The following is a 20,081-nucleotide window of genomic DNA, read 5'->3' as shown; positions in this document are numbered from 1 at the left end:
TTACTTGTGGAGTTATTATTCATTGATGCATCAGTTTTTACAGTTTGTTGTGATAACTATCGAAGAAGCTGTAGTTTGGTTTTATCTTTGTCTTCACCGGCACTGGGATGAAGATAGGAGTTCTGGCAATGATGCTAAGAAAAAAATTATGTAACATTCCAACAGGCACTAAGAAAACAATTTTTTGAACAATTTACATTATCCTGAACAGAATTATTAAATATAATGAGAAGGAAAGGTGAAAGTAAACAAACAGATCTGTTAACCTCCTATTTGTTCACATATTAAAACAATTTTCAACAGCTGTTTACCCAATCTAAATTAAACCATTAAAATCACGTGAATAAAAAAATTCGGATCCATTTATTCATGAGCGCTCCTCATATATGATATATGGACATACGCACATACAGACATACAACACAAAACAGAAGTGTGCACACATAACATACAACACTTAAGACAATAGTAAAGGCCTTGAAGCTTTACCTAGGTGAAATCTCCATTGCAATGCTTAAAAACTCCACAGTCAAAAAATAAAACTGATCAGAAAAACATTAACCTAGGTCTGTATGAGCTCAAAAATAAAATAGAACTTTATGATGTGGGAAAAGGCAAATAATAAAATAAATATTGAAAAAAGCATCCTGGTTAATCACTGTCGCAGATGTAAGAATAGCCAAACTGGAGTTCTGGATATCAGCTGTTATGGATTTGAGTCAAATCATCTTCCTTTTGGCCTGTAGAAATTGTTTTAGTTAATCTCTCTGGAATCCAAATCGGCTGCTGTTCTCCCTGTGGAAAAACACAAACAGAACCCCGACTCCAGACAATCACTGGGTCAGGACCTTTCCATTGTCCTGTTAGAATATCCTTCCAAAGTACCTTAGGCTTATGTACATTTTTTGGACACATATGCCTTTCCGCAGCACTAAGCCCTGAGGAATCCAAATTTAAAAAGTTTAGAGTAAAAAGGGTTATTTTAAGTTTATCTTTTGGTGACATATACCCCTTTCCAATTCCCTCTTTTTGCTTTAGTAAGTACATTTTAATAGTTTGATGAGCTCTTTCAACTATGCCTTGTCCTTGTGGATTGTATGGAATTCCTGTTATATGAGTAATGCCAAATGATGAGCAAAATTGTTTAAAAGAGGTAGAAGTATAACCAGGACCATTATCTGTTTTTAACTGTTTTGGAACGCCCACAGTGGCAAAATTTTGTAAGCAATGAGCTATAACATCTTTAGTTTTTTCTCCGGAATGAAGGGAGCCCATCAAAAATCCGGAAGAAGTATCAACTGTAACATGCAAATATTTTAATTTTCCAAATTGTGGCAAGTGTGTGACGTCCATCTGCCAAATATGGTTAGGTATCAGTCCTCTAGGATTGACTCCAAGATTAACTTGTGGTAAAAAGGTCACACAATTTTGACATTGTTTTATTATTTGTCTAGCTTGTTCCTTAGTTATTTTAAAACGCTTTTGTAAAGTATTAGCATTGACATGGAACCTTTTATGAAAATGTGTAGCTTCTTCTAGTGTAGAGAAAATATGTATGTCATGTGTAGTTTTATCTGCTAAATCGTTGCCCAAACTAAGGGCTCCAGGCAATCCTGTATGTGCTCTGATATGTCCTATAAAGAATGGATCTTTTCTGTCCCAGATTAGACTTTGTATAGCAGAAAACAAAGAGAAAACAGTAGAGGAAGGGGAAATCCTGCCAGCATCTTCAAGGGATACTATAGCATTAACTACATACTGACTATCAGAGAATAAATTAAATACAGAATCTTTAAACATCACAAAAGCTTGTAAAACTGCATTAAGCTCTACCTTTTGAGCTGATTGTTTGGGTACTAAAAATGTAAAAGTTTGATCAGGGGTAACTACTGCTGCTGTACCATTATTTGACCCATCAGTGAATACATTTGGAGCATTCATGATAGGGGTTTTTCTTGTCATTTTTGGAAAAACTACAGGATGCGAAGACCAAAAAGACAACAAAGGATTAGATGGTAAGTGATTATCAAATGAAACATTAGATTTACACATGATTATTGCCCAAGTATTTAACTCATTAGCTAACTCATCAATTTGATCCATAGTATATGGAGTAATAATTTTATTGGGAGAAATTCCAAACACTCCCTTTGCTGCTTTTATTCCTTTGAGTATTAATTGTCCTACAGCCTCAGGATACCTAGTAAGAATAGTGTTAGGAGAATAAGATAAATGTATCCACAATAATGGACCTTCTTGCCAAAATACTCCTGTAGGAATATTTTTTGTTGGTATTACAATAAATAATAAAGGCAAACTTATATCAATTCTATCCAAATGCATATTTTCCATATATGTTTCAATAATTTTTAATGCCTTTCTTGCTTCAGGCATTAACATGCGGGGTGAATTTGGATCTGATGGACCTTTTAGGATATCAAATAAAGGTCCCAACTCTCCTGTTGGTATGCCTAGATAAGGCCTTATCCAATTTATGTCTCCTAATAACTTTTGAAAGTCGTTAAGTGATTTGAGTTGATCTACTCGTATTTGAATTTTTGGTGGACGGACCATGGTTGAGGATAATAGAACTCCTAAATAATTAATTGGAAAATTTAATTGTACTTTATCTATTGCTATCTCTAGATTATAATTTTTTAATAAATTTGTAAGTGTGGCATAACATTCTAGCAATGTGTTTTTATCTTTGTGTGCTAACAATACATCATCCATATAGTGAAATATTTGTAGTTTAGGATTTTGATTTCTAAGTGGCTGGATTGCTTTGTTAACATAAATTTGACACATAGTTGGGCTGTTAGCCATCCCTTGAGGGAGTACTTTCCATTCATATCTCTGATCAGGACCTTCATGATTCAGTGCAGGGATAGTAAATGCAAAATGTGGACTATCCTCAGGATGAATTGGAATTGAAAAAAAACAATCTTTAATATCTATAGCTAAAACATACCAGGTTTTTGGCAAAGCAGACAATTGAGGAATCCCCGATTGAGCAGGTCCCATAATAACCATCTCATTATTAATGGCTCTTAAATCTTGCAATAATCTCCATTTACCAGATTTCTTTTTAATGACAAAAATGGGAGTATTGTAAGGAGATACGGAAGGTTGTATATGTCCCTCCGCTAATTGTTGCTTGACCAGGTCATGGGCTGCTTGTATCTTTTCTTTAGTCAGGGGCCACTGAGGAACCCATACTGGTCTATCTGATTTCCAAGTAATTTTTATTGCCTCAGTGACCCCTTCTGAAAACCCAGTCCATGTCTATTTATTCCCTGATCTATTTGAATGGGTGCTGCTATGCCTTGTTCTCCTAATCTTTTTTCTTTCCTGAAACCTTGTCTAGCCCTAATAGTGGGCGCATTTGGATTGATGTTATTTGTTAATGTCAAACCTAATTGATCTAGGACATCTCGTCCCCATAAATTTATAGGAAGATGATCCAATACATATGGCTGTATAGTTCCTTCGCATCCTTCAGGATCCTTCCAATCTAATACCATTGCACTTCTATGGGGATTAGTTGCCACTCCTAGGCCTCGAAGCGTTTGAGTGGCTTGTTGTAGCAGCCAATGTTGTGGCCATTCTTGACGAGATATGATGCTAAGGTCTGCACCTGTATCCAGCAGCCCATTAAATACATGTCCTTGAATATTTAGTTTGAGCATGGGGCGAGAATCTAAATTTAAAGACAGCATAGCCCAATCTACACCTGTGGAGCCTAATCCCCTGGAACCTCTTTCTATAGTACTACTGGAAAATTTATCATGTAGGCTGGGTATTATTAATAACTGTGCTATTCTATCTCCTGGTGAAATTACTGATATACCCTTTGGAGAACTAGCTATAATTTTTATTTCACCTTCATAATCGGGATCAATTACCCCGGGACTTATCATAAGTCCTTTTAGCGTAGAAGAACTGCGTCCTAACAATAAGCCTACTGTTCCTTGGGGAAGAGGTCCTTTTACTCCTGTGGGAATGATTTGAACTCCCATCTCTGGAGTTAGTACTGCTCTGGCGGAGGCGCAGATGTCCAACCCTGCGCTCCCTCTGGTTCGTCTGATGAGAGATCTGATGGATAATGCGTCCTGGGCACTACCTTGATGGTGTTTCTGGGTTCCTCCAGTGCCCCGTACATTTGTGGTCGTGGGCCCCGGAGCATTGGGCCCCCCTGTCCGTTTTTTGGCAATGGAGCTCGATGCCTTTCTCCACGATATCGTGGGTAAACACTTGGTCCTTGTCTGTTTTTTGATAACGGAATACCCTCTATGGTGGTTTGAGAACGGCATTCATTAGCCCAATGTTTCCCTCTACGGCATCGTGGGCAAATACCCGGTATTCTATTCGTTTGATATCTAGCTTTGTTAAACCCTCCTCCTATGGGGCAACTCCTTTTAAAATGTCCTGTTTGATCACAATTATAGCATGTTTTTGGCCTGGCATCTAAAGCCTGTTGTACTGCTGCCAAGACTTGCCCTTGTTCATTAACGTCTCTACATAATTTAATATATGTGTTTAAATCTTCATGTCTCCATGGTCTAATGACCTCTCTGCAACAACGATTTGCTTGGTCATAAGCCAGTTGTTTTATAAATGGCATTGCCTGTTCTGTATCCCCAAAAATTCTGGAAGCTGCTTGAATAAGCCTATCTACAAATTCAGCGTAAGGTTCATTAGTTCCTTGTATTACCTTAGATAATTGACCTTGTAAACCTCCATGCCCCTGTAAAGTTTTCCATGCCCTAACCGCATCTACAGCAATTTGTGCGTATACGCCAGGATCATATTCAATTTGTTGCCGTTGACCCTCATAAGGTCCTTTTCCTAACAACATATCTAGATTTCTTTGAGGGTAACCGGCTGCTGCATTTCGCCTAGCTGTCTCCCTGCAAAATTCCTCATTGGCAACCTTCCATAACAAATATTGTCCTCCATTTAGCACAGATTTACACATACTAGCCCAATCTGCTGGCGTCATGTCCAAGTTGGTAATGGATTCGACCATGCTTACAGTGAACGGTGCTTGAGGACCATAGGTTGTTACAGCCTCCTTTAACTGCTTCACTGTTTTGAAATCTAAAGCACGGTGAATTCGCTGCCCTCCTGCCTGCTCAAGTACAGGGCATGCTAATCTTTGAGGTCCTGTCTCAGGATCCCATCTATCAACTACGGGGTTTGAGGGCCACTCAGCTATCTCCATAGGGGGTGCTGTTGGTTGAATTACGCCCTCTGGTGATAGAACGGTGTTAGTAGCAGCCTCCTGTTGTAGCTTTTTCCCTAATACCTGTTTCTCCTCTAAGCTTTCTTCCTTTAAATTTTCTTCCTCTGTCTGACTAGCTTGAGAGACCTTCTCTTTTGCTTGATCTAAAATGTCTTTCTCCATGGTCTGAACCTCTAACAATTTACTTAACACTCTTTCAGTTTGTTTTTTACTAATTTCTAATCTGTTATAAAGATAACGCAACCCAATAAGATAACACAAAACAAAACCGAAACAGAATGAAACAAAAACGGAACAAAAAATCGTTGTATCAATTTTCCTATTTTCTTGATATGTGCATTTGTGGTCTATTTCTATCTCTTCCTCAGGGGCGAACAACTTCAAACCTTGAGCCAACCATTTTTCCCAATCTGCCTGATAAAATTCTAGGGATAGGCAGCTTGAAACAAACACAAAACAAATCAAAACAAGAACACATTGTTTTTTAAAATGGTCACCCATTCTCTCGCCTTCCCTTAGGGGCAATCAATTTCACTTACCCCGAAGCTTCAGACGTTCCCCGTACGGGCCACCAAATGCCGCAGTCTGGCTGGGCACAAATCACGAGCCACTGAAGCAGGAACAAACTTTATTTTTAAAACGCAGGAAAACACTTCACACAGCTCCCGGGGAAATCCTCCCGAACGCGCCACGAGGCTTGTCCAGGAACCCCCAGCCGGAACTATATCTCCCGGAAATCCCTCCTCCTGCACTTCCCCAACCAATGGGAACTCTCGGGGAATCCCCGGAAATCCCCACGAGAACTCCAAAATAGTGCGAGAACTCAAAAGTTGCGGCAGAGGCGGACAGGCAGAGGCGCCTGTCAATCAATACTGTTGGCAAAATGCCAGGGGCCATACAGACTCAGCCGTGGCTCTCAGCACTGAGGCAGGAAGATTATGTGAATTCAAAGCAAGCCTCAGCAAAAGCAAGGCACTAAGCAACTCAGTGAGACCCTGTCTCTAAATAAAACACAAAATAGGGCTTCGGATGTGGCTCAGTGGTTGAGAGCCCCCGAATTCAATCCCTGGTACCTAAAAAAAAAATAGGAAAAAACGTGAAAAACTGCCAGGCACAGTGGCACATGCCTGTAATCCCAGCAACTCAGGAGGCCAAGGCAGGAGGATCCCAAGTTCGCAGCCAGCCTTAGCAATTTAGTGAGGCCCTAAGCAACCTAAGGAGACCGTGTCTCTAAAATATAAAAAAAAGGGCTGGGGATACAGTTAAGCACCCCTGGGTTACCAGGGTTACCAAAAAAAAAAAAAGTGAAAACTGACTAATCAAAAAAAGGTAGACAACTAGGCATTTAGCTGTCTCTAGACAGAAGCACATGCCACCATCTATGAAGTATTCTTGATTAAATGTAAGGGTTGGGGGTATGCAAGTCTCTAAATCTAATTACTAGTGTATAAGCAATACAGGGGCAAAAGGGACATGCTAACCTAAATCATGAGAATTAAATAAGCAAAACCGAGGAAAAAATGATAAGTAACACTGGTCCTCTTATGGTTTTATTTTAATATACAGTTTTAAAACTAATTATTCCAAGATATTGAGTTCATCATCCAGCCAGTGTTCATTTTTATCCTCAAATTTTTAGTAAAAAAATTCTGATTTGTTTTATTTTTGCCATATGGGCCATACAGTTCCAGCATCTGCCATTTATGAAAACTCATTTTATTTTGCACTGCAAAGCCTAAAATGTGGGATATTCTACAGGACAAATGGCCCTGTTTGTTCAACAAAGTATTAGAGACTAAAACGTAAGTACAAAATGTAACAAACTCAAAGAACCTTAAGAAGACTTATCCAGTGTAATGAGTAAAGTTTGTTTGGATCCTGAGTCAAACAAATAAGCTTATAAAAAAAATGCCTGTGAGAAAATCAGAGCTAAACAAACACTGGCTACATATGTGATGTTGGGGAACAACTGTTCAAGTATGATCATATATTATAGTTTTTTTAAGTTCTTATATTTTAGAAATGTCTTAAAGTATTTATTAGTGAAATGACATATCTGGGATTTGCTTTAAGATAATCCAGTGGAGGAGGGCCTTGAGGCAAGAGGGACCAGGCAAGAGGAACCGAGCAAGACAGACTGACATGTATGTTGACAGCTACTGAGGTTGAGCAATGGTGCACAGAAGCTCATTCTTAACTGTGGGTACATGCGACATTTCTACAATAAAGTACTTAAAAACTGTCATCCTAACAGGATGAAAAGTTAAGAAGTGCTATCTGTCCTTAAGAAATTAATTCAAGGGGCTGGGGCTGGGGCTCAGTGGTAGATCCCTCGCCTAGCATGCGTGAGGCGTTGGGTTCGATCCTCAGCACCACATAAAAATAAATAAAATAAAGGTATTGTGTCCAACTACAACCAAAAAAAAATTGTTTTTTAAAGAAATGAATTCAAATATTCATGAATCCTTCCACCTGAGCTGGGCAATTGGCTAGGAATTCAAAGACAAGAACAGACAGTCTCCTGTTCTCTAAAAATGCCTAAAAAACTGCTACCAATGCTGTAAGAAGACAAAATTCTAGTACATGAATGTCCTCTCAGCCTTGACTATAACAAATTTATAACAGATACTCTGTTAATTCAATCCACATTAATCCCCAACCCAATTGCCATAGACACAGTAGAGAATTTACTGTTGTAAGGAACATATTTGTTTACATAACCAGGAATTAAGAACTGTTCATACAATCCAAGATTCATAACCTGGGATCCGATGATCAGACAGTGGCCCTCTCCTGGTAAATCTTAATACTGCAGTCCCATTCAACCAAATACTGGACTGACAGAAGTGTGCAGCAAATGAGTTGGGTGGGGGTGGAGGGTGCAGCAATGCATGGAGGAGTTTCTAAAGCTAGACAGCAAACAGCAGATGAAAGGAGAGGAAGAGATTCAAATAAACCATAAAACATTATGAATAAATTAAAGACAGCGTTAGAGATTATGACAATTCTTTCTCCATCACCCTCTCAGCCCGGCTACTCTCAAGATTCCAGCCTGGGCAGGTTTTTCCTAGGCTTCAATTTCCTCATCTATAAAATGGAAATTATATTACCTACCCTATAGGACTACCATGAATATCAAGCCAGGCCTCATATGTCAAGAACTCAGACAGGGTCCAGTAGGTGGCAAGCCATCTGCGGAGTATGTCATTCAGATATGGGTCAGCTCAGCATCATTCCCCAACCCAGGCTCCTACCTCCCAGCAGAGATCAAGTTCCTTTGCTAAATGCTTTCCTTGAGCTGTGCATTCACTGTCGCATTTCTCTTTCCTGTGATTCTATAATGTGTTTTCTTTCTAAGAGGCTGTGAGTTCCATGAGAGCAGGAGCCACAGTCAGCTTTGCTCATTCTGTATTCCTAGCATTCAGCACAGTGCCTGGCATGCGATGAATTTTTTAAAAAACAAAATTGTAGTAAAAATCCATACTAATCCTAGTTAGTCTTACGAATAATAGTATTAGTACTCACATGGATTGAATAGTTTCCCCTTAAAAAATACATGTTGACGTCCTAAACTCCAAGTACCTTAGAACATAACCTAATGATATTGTTGCTGATGTTATCCAACTTATAATGAAACATACTGGAATACAGTGGATCCTTAAATCAACACAACGGGTGAACACAGAAGATAGAACTTGGATGTTGACAGAGGCAGAGAGTGGACTGTTGAAGCCGCAAACCAAGGAACATGTGGGACTGTTGGTCCTACTACCAGAGGCTGGGAAGAGCAAGGAAGGACACCCACCACAGGTTTCAGAGGAAGTGGGTATTATGGACACCTTGATTTCAGACATTTAGCCTCTGGGACTGTGAGACTTGATTTCTGTTATTTTCACCACCCAGTTATGGTATTTCATAATGGCAGCCCTAGGAAACCAATACAAGTACCAACCCAGCGGCTTTGTTTGGTATGTCAAGTTACGCATAGTGCCTTTCCCTCCCTTGTCAGAAAAATTGTTTACAGATATAAATGTGTATTTATATTTATATTTGATACTATGGATCAATCCCAGGGGTGCTCTACTACTGAGCTACATCCCCAGTCCTTTTTATTTTTTTGAGACGGGGTCTCCCTAAGTTGCCCAGACTGGACTCAAACTCTGGATCTTCCTGCCTCAGCTTCCAGAGTAGCTGGGATCATAGGTATGTGCCAATCCTAGGTATAGATTATATTTTTTAAATTTGTTGTTTTAACATATTTTTAAAGGAACTATTAGGACTGGCTTTTCTTCTCAATTTTCAATAACCTCTTCTTAATAGTTTCAATCCATTTCGATTTCTTGCAAATTCCAGTCATTAAGATATCCACAGCTTTGTCATTTTTCTCCTCTTTATTCACAGTGCTCTTTCTAGCAGCAAATAGACCTAAATTGTATATGAGCATCAACAAAATTAAAAACAAATTATTAGTCAAGATTTAAATAAGCTGAACATTCAAAACAGCATCTCTTAATAAATGAACTTTTCTCTCTTTTTAATACTTATTTTTGTTTTTAGTTATAGTTGGACACAAAACCTTTATTTTTATTTATTTTTGTGTGGTGCTAAGGATTGAACCCAGGGCCTCACACATGCTAGGCAAGCACTCTACCGCTGAGTCACAACCCACCCTCTAATAAAATGAATTTTTCTACAATATACTTTAAAACTTGGGACAAACTCACCTTTCACCAAAGATGTAAGAAGGAATAGTAAATTATTTGACTTTTTGTCCCTTTTACATGCTAAAAACTGTTAGTTTTTATTTTTAGTTCAGCATAACAGCCTGGTTTAATCAATCAGAGAGGTTTGTGATTCAAAAAGAAAAATCTTTTGTGACTACCACATTACAGTATGAAGTAGCTAAGAATTCATTCTTGTATAAATGAAGTATCTGACTGCCTTGCGTAATCCTCAGAGAATGGAGACAATCTGGCAGGGAACATGGTTGAGGAGGGGACCTGATTTACTGTGCATGCCTGAGCCTCCCCAGCCCCATCAGGGAAAACAGTCACCTCTGGTGCCATCTCCTCAAGCTAGATGATATCCACGCTTCCCAGATTTGGAGACACTGTCAACCTGACTATGAAAACTGTCTTGGCAGTCTGGATAAGACAAGCTAAAACCTAATTTAACTAGAAAATGTGATAGAGCCAAGATTCTTGTGTACTCCCATAAACTCATCTTAAAAAGGACAACTGAGCTGGGTGCAGTGGCACACGCCTTTAATCCCAGCAGCTCTGGAGGCTGAGGCAGGAGGATTATGAATTCAAGGCCAGCCTCAGCAACTTATCATCGAGGCCCTAAGCAACTCAGTGAGACCCTGTCTGGGGATGTGGCTCAGTGGTTAAGTGCCCCTAGATTCACTCCCCAGTATCAAAAAAAAAAAAAAAAAGGACAACTGATAGACAAGTTGTACCCATTCAACATTTGGCAGATAATGCTCTCTAAAAAGGTTGCTCCTTTTTATATCTGGGAGAGGACAGGGAATAGGAAGGGTCAGTCACAGGGAAATAAAAGCCAAAGATCTCAGGGTGTAGTGGACACTCAAATTTTAATTCAGTACTAGTTCTGAATAAAAGGAGAGTGGACATACAGGAAAGGGCCCTTGTATAGAAAGAACTCACCACAAGAAAAATTGAATATGTAAGAGAAATAGGCTATGGCTATATTGAAATGGGGCAGAAACAGAAAAAGATGAGTTGGTGTAAGTTGGTCCAAAGATCAGCCTATGATGCTAGATTCTCCCGTTCCTTGGAGAGGTGTTGGTGTCCACTCCACCTACAAGCTACAGCCCAGAAGTGAACAGGAAACTGGGAGAATTATACAGCTGTGACATAGCCCTGTCTTGGGCAACCACAAATGCTTCCATGAGAACACACTAGAAAGCTGGGGCAAAGGTCATGGAGAGAAGCTGCAGTGTGGGGACATGATAAATTCCCTAGGGCATCAGAAACTAGCCTCAAATCACACAAGAGGAGGGAACTGCAAAAAGAAGGAAGAAAAAAAAAAAACTTGGGGAATATGAAATACTAACCTACATTTCTTTTTTTGGTACTAAGTATTGAACACTTTACCAATAAGCCTCATCGCCAGTGTTTTTTTTTATATTTTAAGTTAAGACAGGTCTCACTAAATTGCTGTGCTGGCCTCAAACTTGCCATTGTCTTCCTCAGTCACTAGGATTACAGGAGTGCACAACTGTGCACCCTGGCCCAACTTACATTTTCTTACATTTTCTCGCACATCAACAATATTAACCAAAAATTAATATGCAGAATATAAAGTAAATAAGGTCCTAATCTGTTCACAAGCTTAGAAATGAGTTTCAAAGATTATTCCTATTCAAAATAATCTATAGTAGTCAGATTTATGCTCCAAAAGAAATAAAAATTGAGGATTGTGCAGGATTGTCCTATTACTCTCTTCTATATTTTCTACAAAGGTATGACTCCTCCAGCCACCTGCCACTCACTTCTCCCACCTGTATCCTTCCTTCTCTCTCCCATCCTGGGTGGTCCAAGACATGGAAAACCACCATTTCAGGTTCATTTCTTTAAACTCAGTATCAACCTTGCTGTCTCTCTACTCAATCTGCTTTAATTATATATCTCTTAAAAATAAATATTTAATCCTTAATTGTGATATTCTAATATTTTTCAAAACTTTTGACTGCAACCCCAATGAGAAATGCATTCCACATGTGGAGTCAAGTTTTAGGGAACTCACAGGTATGATTTGTGTGTGTTCATGCACGCACACACACAAATCATACCTGTGAGTTCCCTAAAACTTTATCCTTACTAGTCTTATTGCATATGATAAACTGATCTTATCCATTCTACTCCACCATGTGCTTGTTTGTTTTTAATGCTGGTAACCCAGCTCAAAGTTGAAGTATTTGGTAGATAAAGGCGCACTGATTCATCTCCCTGTGTTGCACCATAAGGAGATAAGTACTGAAGAGTTCAGCCATGGGGCTGCCTGGCTCTCCCACTTGTAAACTGTCAACCTTTCTGCCTTGATTTCCATGTCATGGGGTAAGAGAACAGAATTCACCTCAAAATTGAGGATTAACCAAGACCATCCACGCAAAGCACTGAACCCATTAAGACATTCAATTAATAACCATTAATTATTTTAAATAAGGTCCATGAGCTTTTTTATCATAGTAAAATAGACACAAAATTCTTCATTTTAGCCATTTTAGAGTGTATGGTTCAGTAGCATTTGCAATACGGTGCTTTCATCCTAGAACATTTTTATCATCCTAAAACAAAGCCCCATACCCATTAACCATTAAGCAGTCACTTCCCATTCTCCCCTCTTCCTCAGATGGCAATCACTATTCTGCCTCATTTGTAAGTCCTCAGACTTTTTAAATAATAAGTTAACACTTGATTAGAACAGTTTTCTAAGATAGAATAAAGTGCTCTTTGGAGACTTTAGTCCTCTGTAGCTGAATCTTGACTTATGAGACAAGCTGCTGCTGCTATTTCTCAAGTAAACCTGTGGCTCACTTTAGGTAGTCTGTGGCCTGTCCCTCCCATGCTAGGTTACAGGCCACTGTCCTGCCAAGGCTGTGGAGACACCTCCTCCTCCTCCTGTATCTTCAAGAGACAGAATGAACAAGATCCCTAAAGGGTCTTCTCCATTATATCCCAGAATATTTACTCTGGGATAATTGAACTCACAGAAAACAGAACCATTATTCTTTACCCTTTGCATTTTGAAACTCTAAACTTTTGCCATCAAGAGGTGAGAAAATCATGGGACTAGAGGTCCATTTCTTGGCTTTAGGATATAGTATCATTTCCTCTTGGCACCCCACCCCTCTCGTGCTTTGATTTCCCACCCTTCCTTTAGGGTGTGGAAGACTAGGCAAAAATAACTTTGTTCTTCCCAGGATGTAGTCTGAGTTGCTCCATACTCTTTCAGGAAAATAACAGGGACAGCACTGTTTTTTTCTAGGAGAAACGGTAAAGGCAAAGGCTTCTTCACAGAAATAAATGTCACCAATATGTACAGAAGAAGTGGAATGAAGAACAATGACTTTGATGCCAGCCAAAGATACCAGAAGATTTTAAAAATAAATAAATATCAGCACTGCTCGCCTGATAAACAGGCATTCCTGGATTATTCTCCACTCCCCTTCACATGGCCTCCTCACAGACCCACACTGCCTGCTAACCCACCGCTGAAAGCTGGACAGGCATCCAGACTACACTGGGTCAACCCAGCTGACTTGGAGGGAGGGGACTCTGGAGCATCAGCTGAGAATTGCTTTCTTTCTTTAGAAGGAGGAAAAGGACGAAGGCTTTCAGCAGCAAATTAGCCCAAGAAACCTCACACCTCAAACTCCAGGGAAGACTGCACTCAGAACTGTTCCAATTTTTGGAAAAGTCCTGAGCTAAAGTAAACTTGAGATGGATGAAAGAATTAACAACTCTCTGAAGTCCCCAGCCCCCTGATAAATAAATCAGAATGCTGGTCCCTGGATTTTGCGGCGTAAGAACTCTGGATGACCGAAGCACACGAAGCCAGGGCTTCACTCCAAGCCCCCCCAAAAAGGGGGGCGGGGGCAGGAAGGAGGATCTCAAGAAAAGAAACGACCTAGGAACCTGTCATTTCCAACAAGTGCGTAGGCGATCCTTATCAAGTTGTGTTCTGCTAGTGCCTCAAGCACCCGGTTCTGGGTGCTCAGGTGAGAAGGGCAGCAAAAGACTCCCGCCCGCCGAGGAGCTCAGTGACAGCGGTTCCGCCCAAGGAACCCCCAGCCCCAGGCTCTAGAGGGGAGGTTGAGTGCTGGGAGAGAGGAGGACCCCGCGAGGACAGCTGCAGGGATCTCCGGGAGGCGAGGCCGCTGCTCTCCTGGGCGCCTGGATCCTCGCCTCGGGGCAGCTGGCCAGCACGGAGGGCGGGGTTCGAAGGTGACAGCACTGGGCTCCCTCCGCCCAGAGTGAGGCAACTCCGGAAACTTCCTGGAGCCGCCGCCGGCTTCCCCGCAGCCACCTCTCCCGCTCCCCGCACGTCCCAGTAGCCAGCGCGGACGCGGCCGGCCGGGACACTGACCTGAGATGGTCTCTTGGTAGCCTTTGGTGAAGAACTGCATGGCCGTGGCCGCCCTCAAGGGCGTCTTGAGCAGCCCCTGCCGCTGGGGGTCCTCGCCCAGAGAGCGCAGGATGGACGAATAGGCGGCCGCCAGGTTGGGGAGGTTCAGCTCGTTTTCCTCCACACCGCGGGGTCCTTCGCCCTTCCAGCCGTCCGCGGGCTGGGGGCTTTTGGCCTCGGGCCGCGGGGACTTCTCCGCCGGCCGACTTGGCCCGGGCCGAGACGGCTCCCGCTCGGGAAATCCATTGGTGCACCTGGCTCCCCGCGGCTTCTCCGCCGGCGCCCGAACCGGGCCCTTCTCCATGGTCCCGCTGCTACCGCTCGGGGAGACCCCGGGGCGCGTCAGGAGGCTGCAGCTAAACTTCGCAGGCGGCGGCCCGCAATGACCTGTGGCCCGAATCACCTGAGGACGGTAAGCGATCTGGCAGAGACAAGCTCGAGTCAAGGCCGCCGCCGGCTGGACAGACCGGCAGCGCCTCCTTTTTATGGCCCGGCGGCTTGGCCGGCGCCACGGGGTGCTCCCATTGGCCCGGGCCGTTCGCGTCACGGCGCTCGCTCCGGCCCCTCGCCCTGCCCTTAGGGTGGGCCCTCCAGAGAGGCCACGGCCCTAGACTGCCCCAAGGCAACCGGCGGAGCAAGTGGGTCCCTCGGGTCTCACAGTGGGACTAGCCGAGTCCGAAAAGAATCCGGCATCTTGGAACCATAGACGTTGTCTGGGCGCCCGGTCCGCCCTCACTTCGCTTAGGGAAAAGAGGGCGCTGCATTATAATTGCTGTGGTCTCCTCACCCTGTGAAGGATGAGCGAACAGGTGGTCTCGGCTGAGGGAGAAGAGAGGAAGATATGCTGGTGATAAGATAACCAACTCTTGGGTTTTTAAGACAATATTACAATGTCACACTTGTTTGTTAGTTTTAAATGTGTCCAACGCAGGTACCACCCTAGGAGAAACCTCTGGCCATTGTCAGGGTATGTGTGACACTAAGTGGCCCTTGTGTGAGTCACTATACCTAGGAGAATAAAATTCTTTTTAAGAGAGAGAGAGAGAGAGAGAGAGAGATTTAACATTTATTCTTCAGTTTTCGGTGGACACAACATCTTTATTTTATTTGTATGTGGTGCTGAGGATCGAACCCAGCGCTGCGCGCATGCCAGGCGAGCACGTTACCGCTTGAGCCACATCTCCAGCCCAGAATAAAATTCTTGAAGGCAAGCACAGATACCAGACCTCAAGACCAATTCTCTATTTTATCTCAATGTGACCTTTGTCTTCCACAGGGATCAGGCAAACTATACTCTTTTCATTAGCAAGTGTTTGGTGGATAAGCCGAGGGGCCTGGGGCTAACCACTTTCCTCTAGCTTGTTCCCTGTATAATGTCAGAAACTGCATGTGGCCAAACTAATCAGTTGCAAGAATAGCCCAAGGAAATAATCTTTTTTTTTTTTTTTGCTGAAATTTGCAAAACTGAGAAACATCTTGTAACTAGGAGATTAGGATCAGAGGTGCCTCATTTAACCACAAACCTCCACCTGTGAGAAGGTGCCCACTAATCTTCCATCACCCTTCTCCTTTTTAAACCTCCCCTAAATCAGCCTATGGCAAGAGGGCTCCTTGGGAGAAAAATCCCTGACATCTGCTCATCAGATAGCTTATGTAATAAATTCTCTATCACTGTCTTACCTTTTGTGGGTAACTTTTCTGGGAGCCAGAACTTTGACCCTGGAGAAATTAATTCAAATGAAGAACAGTTAAGGCTTTCATTTAAAACCTATTTGTGACTGGTTGCAGTGGCCCACACCATATCAGCCACCAGGAAGGCTAAGAAAGAAGGATCAGAAGTTCAAGGTCAGCCTCAGCAGCTTTGTGAGACCCTGTCCCAAAATAAAAAGGGCTGGGGATATAGTTCAGTTGTAAAGCTCCCCTGGTTCAAGGGTTCAATTCCCCAACACCCACCAAAAAAAAAAAAAAGTTTGCATTTTGTGGAAATGCATTTGAGAAATTTGGCACTCCATCCATTTAAAGTGACGTGCAAAGCTTCGTTACCCAGATGTTGGTACAAATTGTGAAATGCTATTGATCAAATGGACTCTTAACCAATGACATCTGCTTTGATTGTTTTGAGATTAAAAAAATGAACCTTTTGGCTGAAGGTGTTACCGATATGTTACCGCTGTTGACCAGTGACAAATCCTTGCTTCCCCAATGTTGAAGTATAACACCAGAGAAGCACGCTGAGGCAAGGTCAGAGTGGAAAGTAGAGGCTTTATTAAAGGACAGCAGAAAAGACTTCTCCCAGAGAAGGGGACCCAAGAGGTGGAATCCGTGGAAGTGCGGTTGTTTCCCCTTTTTATAGTTCTTTCAATGATGGAATGTAGGTGGGAAGGCCCAAAGGGTGGGGCACAGTTGGGGCAAAGAAGTAATCTTCATTAACATTTCTTTGGGATGGGCTCTGGGCCTTGAGGACATTAACATTCCAAGAGTTGTTCTGCTTTTCCCGGAATTCATTCTTAACATGGCCTCCATTTTGGATCTTACTCAATATTAGGCCAGATTTACCTAACTACACTGACTACCTAACTTTAAATCTGGCTTCAAAGGATTATATCAAATGTGAGTTTTAAACATGTGTCAAATTAATAACTTATTTGCTTCAAAGAGCTTCAAATGCTAATTTTCGGACTCGTTTATACAGAAGTATTAATAGGTGTAGGCTCAGACAAACCAGGAGAGTAGCCCCTGGAATTATTCTGAACGTGTAAAGTGTTGGGAAAACATAACGGCAGCAGCACCCCAGAGTAAAACCCCAGCATGGTGTCTAACGACCCTCTTTCTCCTCTTTTTTTCTTTCACTGGCGCTAAATGTTCCCGCCGGTGCCAATGTTCAAACCCTGCTGGTGGAAGCCTTAGCCCCAATAAGAATTAACTTCTTGGGCTCCGGAACTGACATACGGAAGAGCTTGCCAATAAACGGGTGAGCTGTTATCTACCTCAGCCCTGCTACCTCTCCTTAGACCTATATAAACACACAGCCTTTTGTAATAAAGCGGAAACCTCTTTGGTGATCTGTGTCTTGTGGTGCAGCGTCTTCCAGTCTTACATAAAGGACGATGGGAAAGCTCTGTAAACTCAACAAGCCAAAACAACCGTTTACCTGTCTGAGATTTTATTAGCAGGATATAGCTGCCAGTCGCAGAGGAGAAGGGAAGGGGGGGGAGAGAGAGAGGAGAGGGGGAAGAGAGAGAGAGGAGGGGGTAAGAGAGAGAGGAGAGGGGGGAAGAGAGAGAGGAGAGGGGGGAAGAGAGAGAGGAGAGGGAGTAAGAGAGAGTAAGAGTAAGAGAAAGAACATGAACAGGGTGTTGATATTTATGGGCTTAACACAGGATGAGGAGGAGCAAGGCAAGTGAGCTGTTACTTCTTCATTGGCTCAGAGTTCGCGCCACTTCACGGATTGGAGGTGATGGTTCGCGCACCATTTAGTGCGTCATGGACCTGAGCTCCCAGAATAGAAGTGCTCCGGGCGCCATCTTTCCTGAGCTCCCAGAAGAGAAGCACTCTGGGTGCCATCTTTACCAACAATACCAATAAAGTAGCTCTGTCATTGTAATTTGTAATATGTATTTATTGGATGCCTGTTCTAAGAATAGACCTGTTCCAAATATCCAGGAAAGAAATATGAACAATTTCTGGCCTCAGAAGCACTTTTAATCTAAAACAGAGGAAATACAGAGAGCACTTGTCTTGCACACACTAGACCCTGGGTTTGATCCCTAGCTCTGTAAAATATAAGCATAAATATGAATATAAAAGTACATATAAGGGCTGGGGCTGTAGCTCAGTGGCAGAGTGCTTGCCTACCACGTGTGAGGCACTGGGTTTGATCCATAGCACCACATAAAAATAAACAAATGAAATAAAGACATTCTGTCCATACACAACTACCAAAAAAATTTTAAAAGCACATATAAATACAAATGTACATATATATATATATATATATATATATATATATATATATAAAATAGATGAAATATTCATGTCATTTAGGGTTTTTTTGTTTTGTTTTATTTTGTCTTGTTTGGGGTGGTGCTTGAGATTGAACCCAGTGAATTTTTTTAAAGATAGGTATTGAATTCGTAGTTGAGTTATTGATGCTAAGTTACATAAATCAAGAAATACGAATATTCCTTGAAAAGTCTCTTGTCACTTTCCTAATTCTTGTTGTGTTTTTTCCCCATCAGCATTTTTCTCTCTGGTTGTTCTGTCCATTCTTCACTGGTATCTTCCCATCAGAATTAACTCCAGGGTCTCAAACAGAAGCATAGCTGGAGACAATATTCAAAGGATGGACTTGCATTTCACAAGTGGAAAAAAAAAAGACACTAAGCAGGATAATTTTAAAATGAGAAATTAAATGGCTATGTTTTCAATAAGAATTTTTAGTGGCAGTCTTTTGTCCTCCTTTAAAAACATTTGTAAATATTAACTAATATCATTTTCCCCAAAGCTGATTTCTAATAAAATTTTTACCTAAAAATTTACCTTTTCTTTTAAATACTGCCACCGAGGCATCAATAATTTTGTCATCAATTCCTAGTACAGAGTCTCTGGATCCATACTATATATTTACTTGTAAAATGAAAGCAATGAAACCAACGAAAAACCTAAATCAATCCTTTAGCTTCTCTTGCTTTTAGTAACCTGCTTTTATCTCCAATTTTAGGTGTCACATAGTTAAGCAATATGCCACCATTAGCTGTGCTATAGGTAATACCTATATATAAAAATCATGATGATGACGGTTGCCTAAGTTGTTTTTCAGTAAGTTAGATGTAGCTCAAACTACCTGAAACTACCAACCCTTCGTGCTCAAGTGTCCCATGAGTGATCTTTTGATGTCAGAGGGCTTCAACTCCACCCTCATAACACATTAACACCACCATTTTCTGAATATGTATTCTATGAAGAGCCGATGAAATTTTATTAGGCACACGCAGACCACTGATTACTTTACTTTTCCTTTCCACCAATCACCTTTCCCCCTGTCTCAGACCACCCTGTTTCTATATCCCATAAATACCTCTATACTTCATCCTCAGAGAGGTAGCTTTGAGACTTGGGGCTCCCACAGTCCTGTGTCTGGCACCTCTTGAATAAATTCTTTGCAAAACTCATCATTCCAATGATTGGCATTCTGCAGGGCAGGTAAAATGGGCCTCATTTGGTAACAGCAAGATGTCTTTCATTCAAGGCCAAAAGGTAATAGAAAGAAGGTTTAAAATCAGCAACATTGTATGAACAGTTTAATATAGCAAAATGTAGATAGTTGGCATGGTTGGTTATAAGTAGCAGCAAGAGGAAGAGGAGGCTATGTTGAGAGCCACAGTTTAGTCTGAATGATGCCTGGCATTTTGCTAGAGGGAATGGTTGAAAGGTGACCCAGCTCCGGGATTAGGGAGGATCCTGCGGGGGGGGGGATAGGGAGGCTCTGAGATTAGGGTGGACCCTGCTGCCTTGGGCGCCCGCTACTTTGGAGTTCTCCTTGAGTTCTCTTGGGGTTCCGGGAGAATTGGCACGCGCGCAGAGCCCGGTGGAGGGAGTGTGTTCCCGGGAAGTGTGTGTAGAGTGCCGGTGAGAGTTGGGGAATAAAGAGTTGCTGTTTGAACCTACAAGGCTTTGTGGCGGCTCA

General features: G+C 41.9%; 1 protein-coding gene across 1 annotated transcript in view; it reads right to left on the bottom strand.

The window, feature by feature from the left end:
* Gch1 (GTP cyclohydrolase 1) overlaps nucleotides 1–14,864 on the bottom strand; it is a 50,387-nt gene extending 35,523 nt beyond the window's left edge. Inside the window, exon 1 of the mRNA XM_027929769.2 lies at nucleotides 14,357–14,864. Within this exon, the coding sequence (XP_027785570.1) occupies nucleotides 14,357–14,699 (343 nt within the window). The 5' untranslated portion in view covers nucleotides 14,700–14,864. The remainder of the gene's footprint in view (nucleotides 1–14,356) is intronic.
* Between the last annotated feature and the right edge of the window lie 5,217 nt (nucleotides 14,865–20,081).

This window comes from Marmota flaviventris, chromosome 2 (assembly GCF_047511675.1).
Source record: "Marmota flaviventris isolate mMarFla1 chromosome 2, mMarFla1.hap1, whole genome shotgun sequence".
In the NCBI taxonomy this organism is placed as follows: domain Eukaryota; kingdom Metazoa; phylum Chordata; class Mammalia; order Rodentia; family Sciuridae; genus Marmota; species Marmota flaviventris.
Note: the sequence above shows the minus strand (reverse complement) of the source record. Positions and strands in the feature narration are given on the sequence as shown.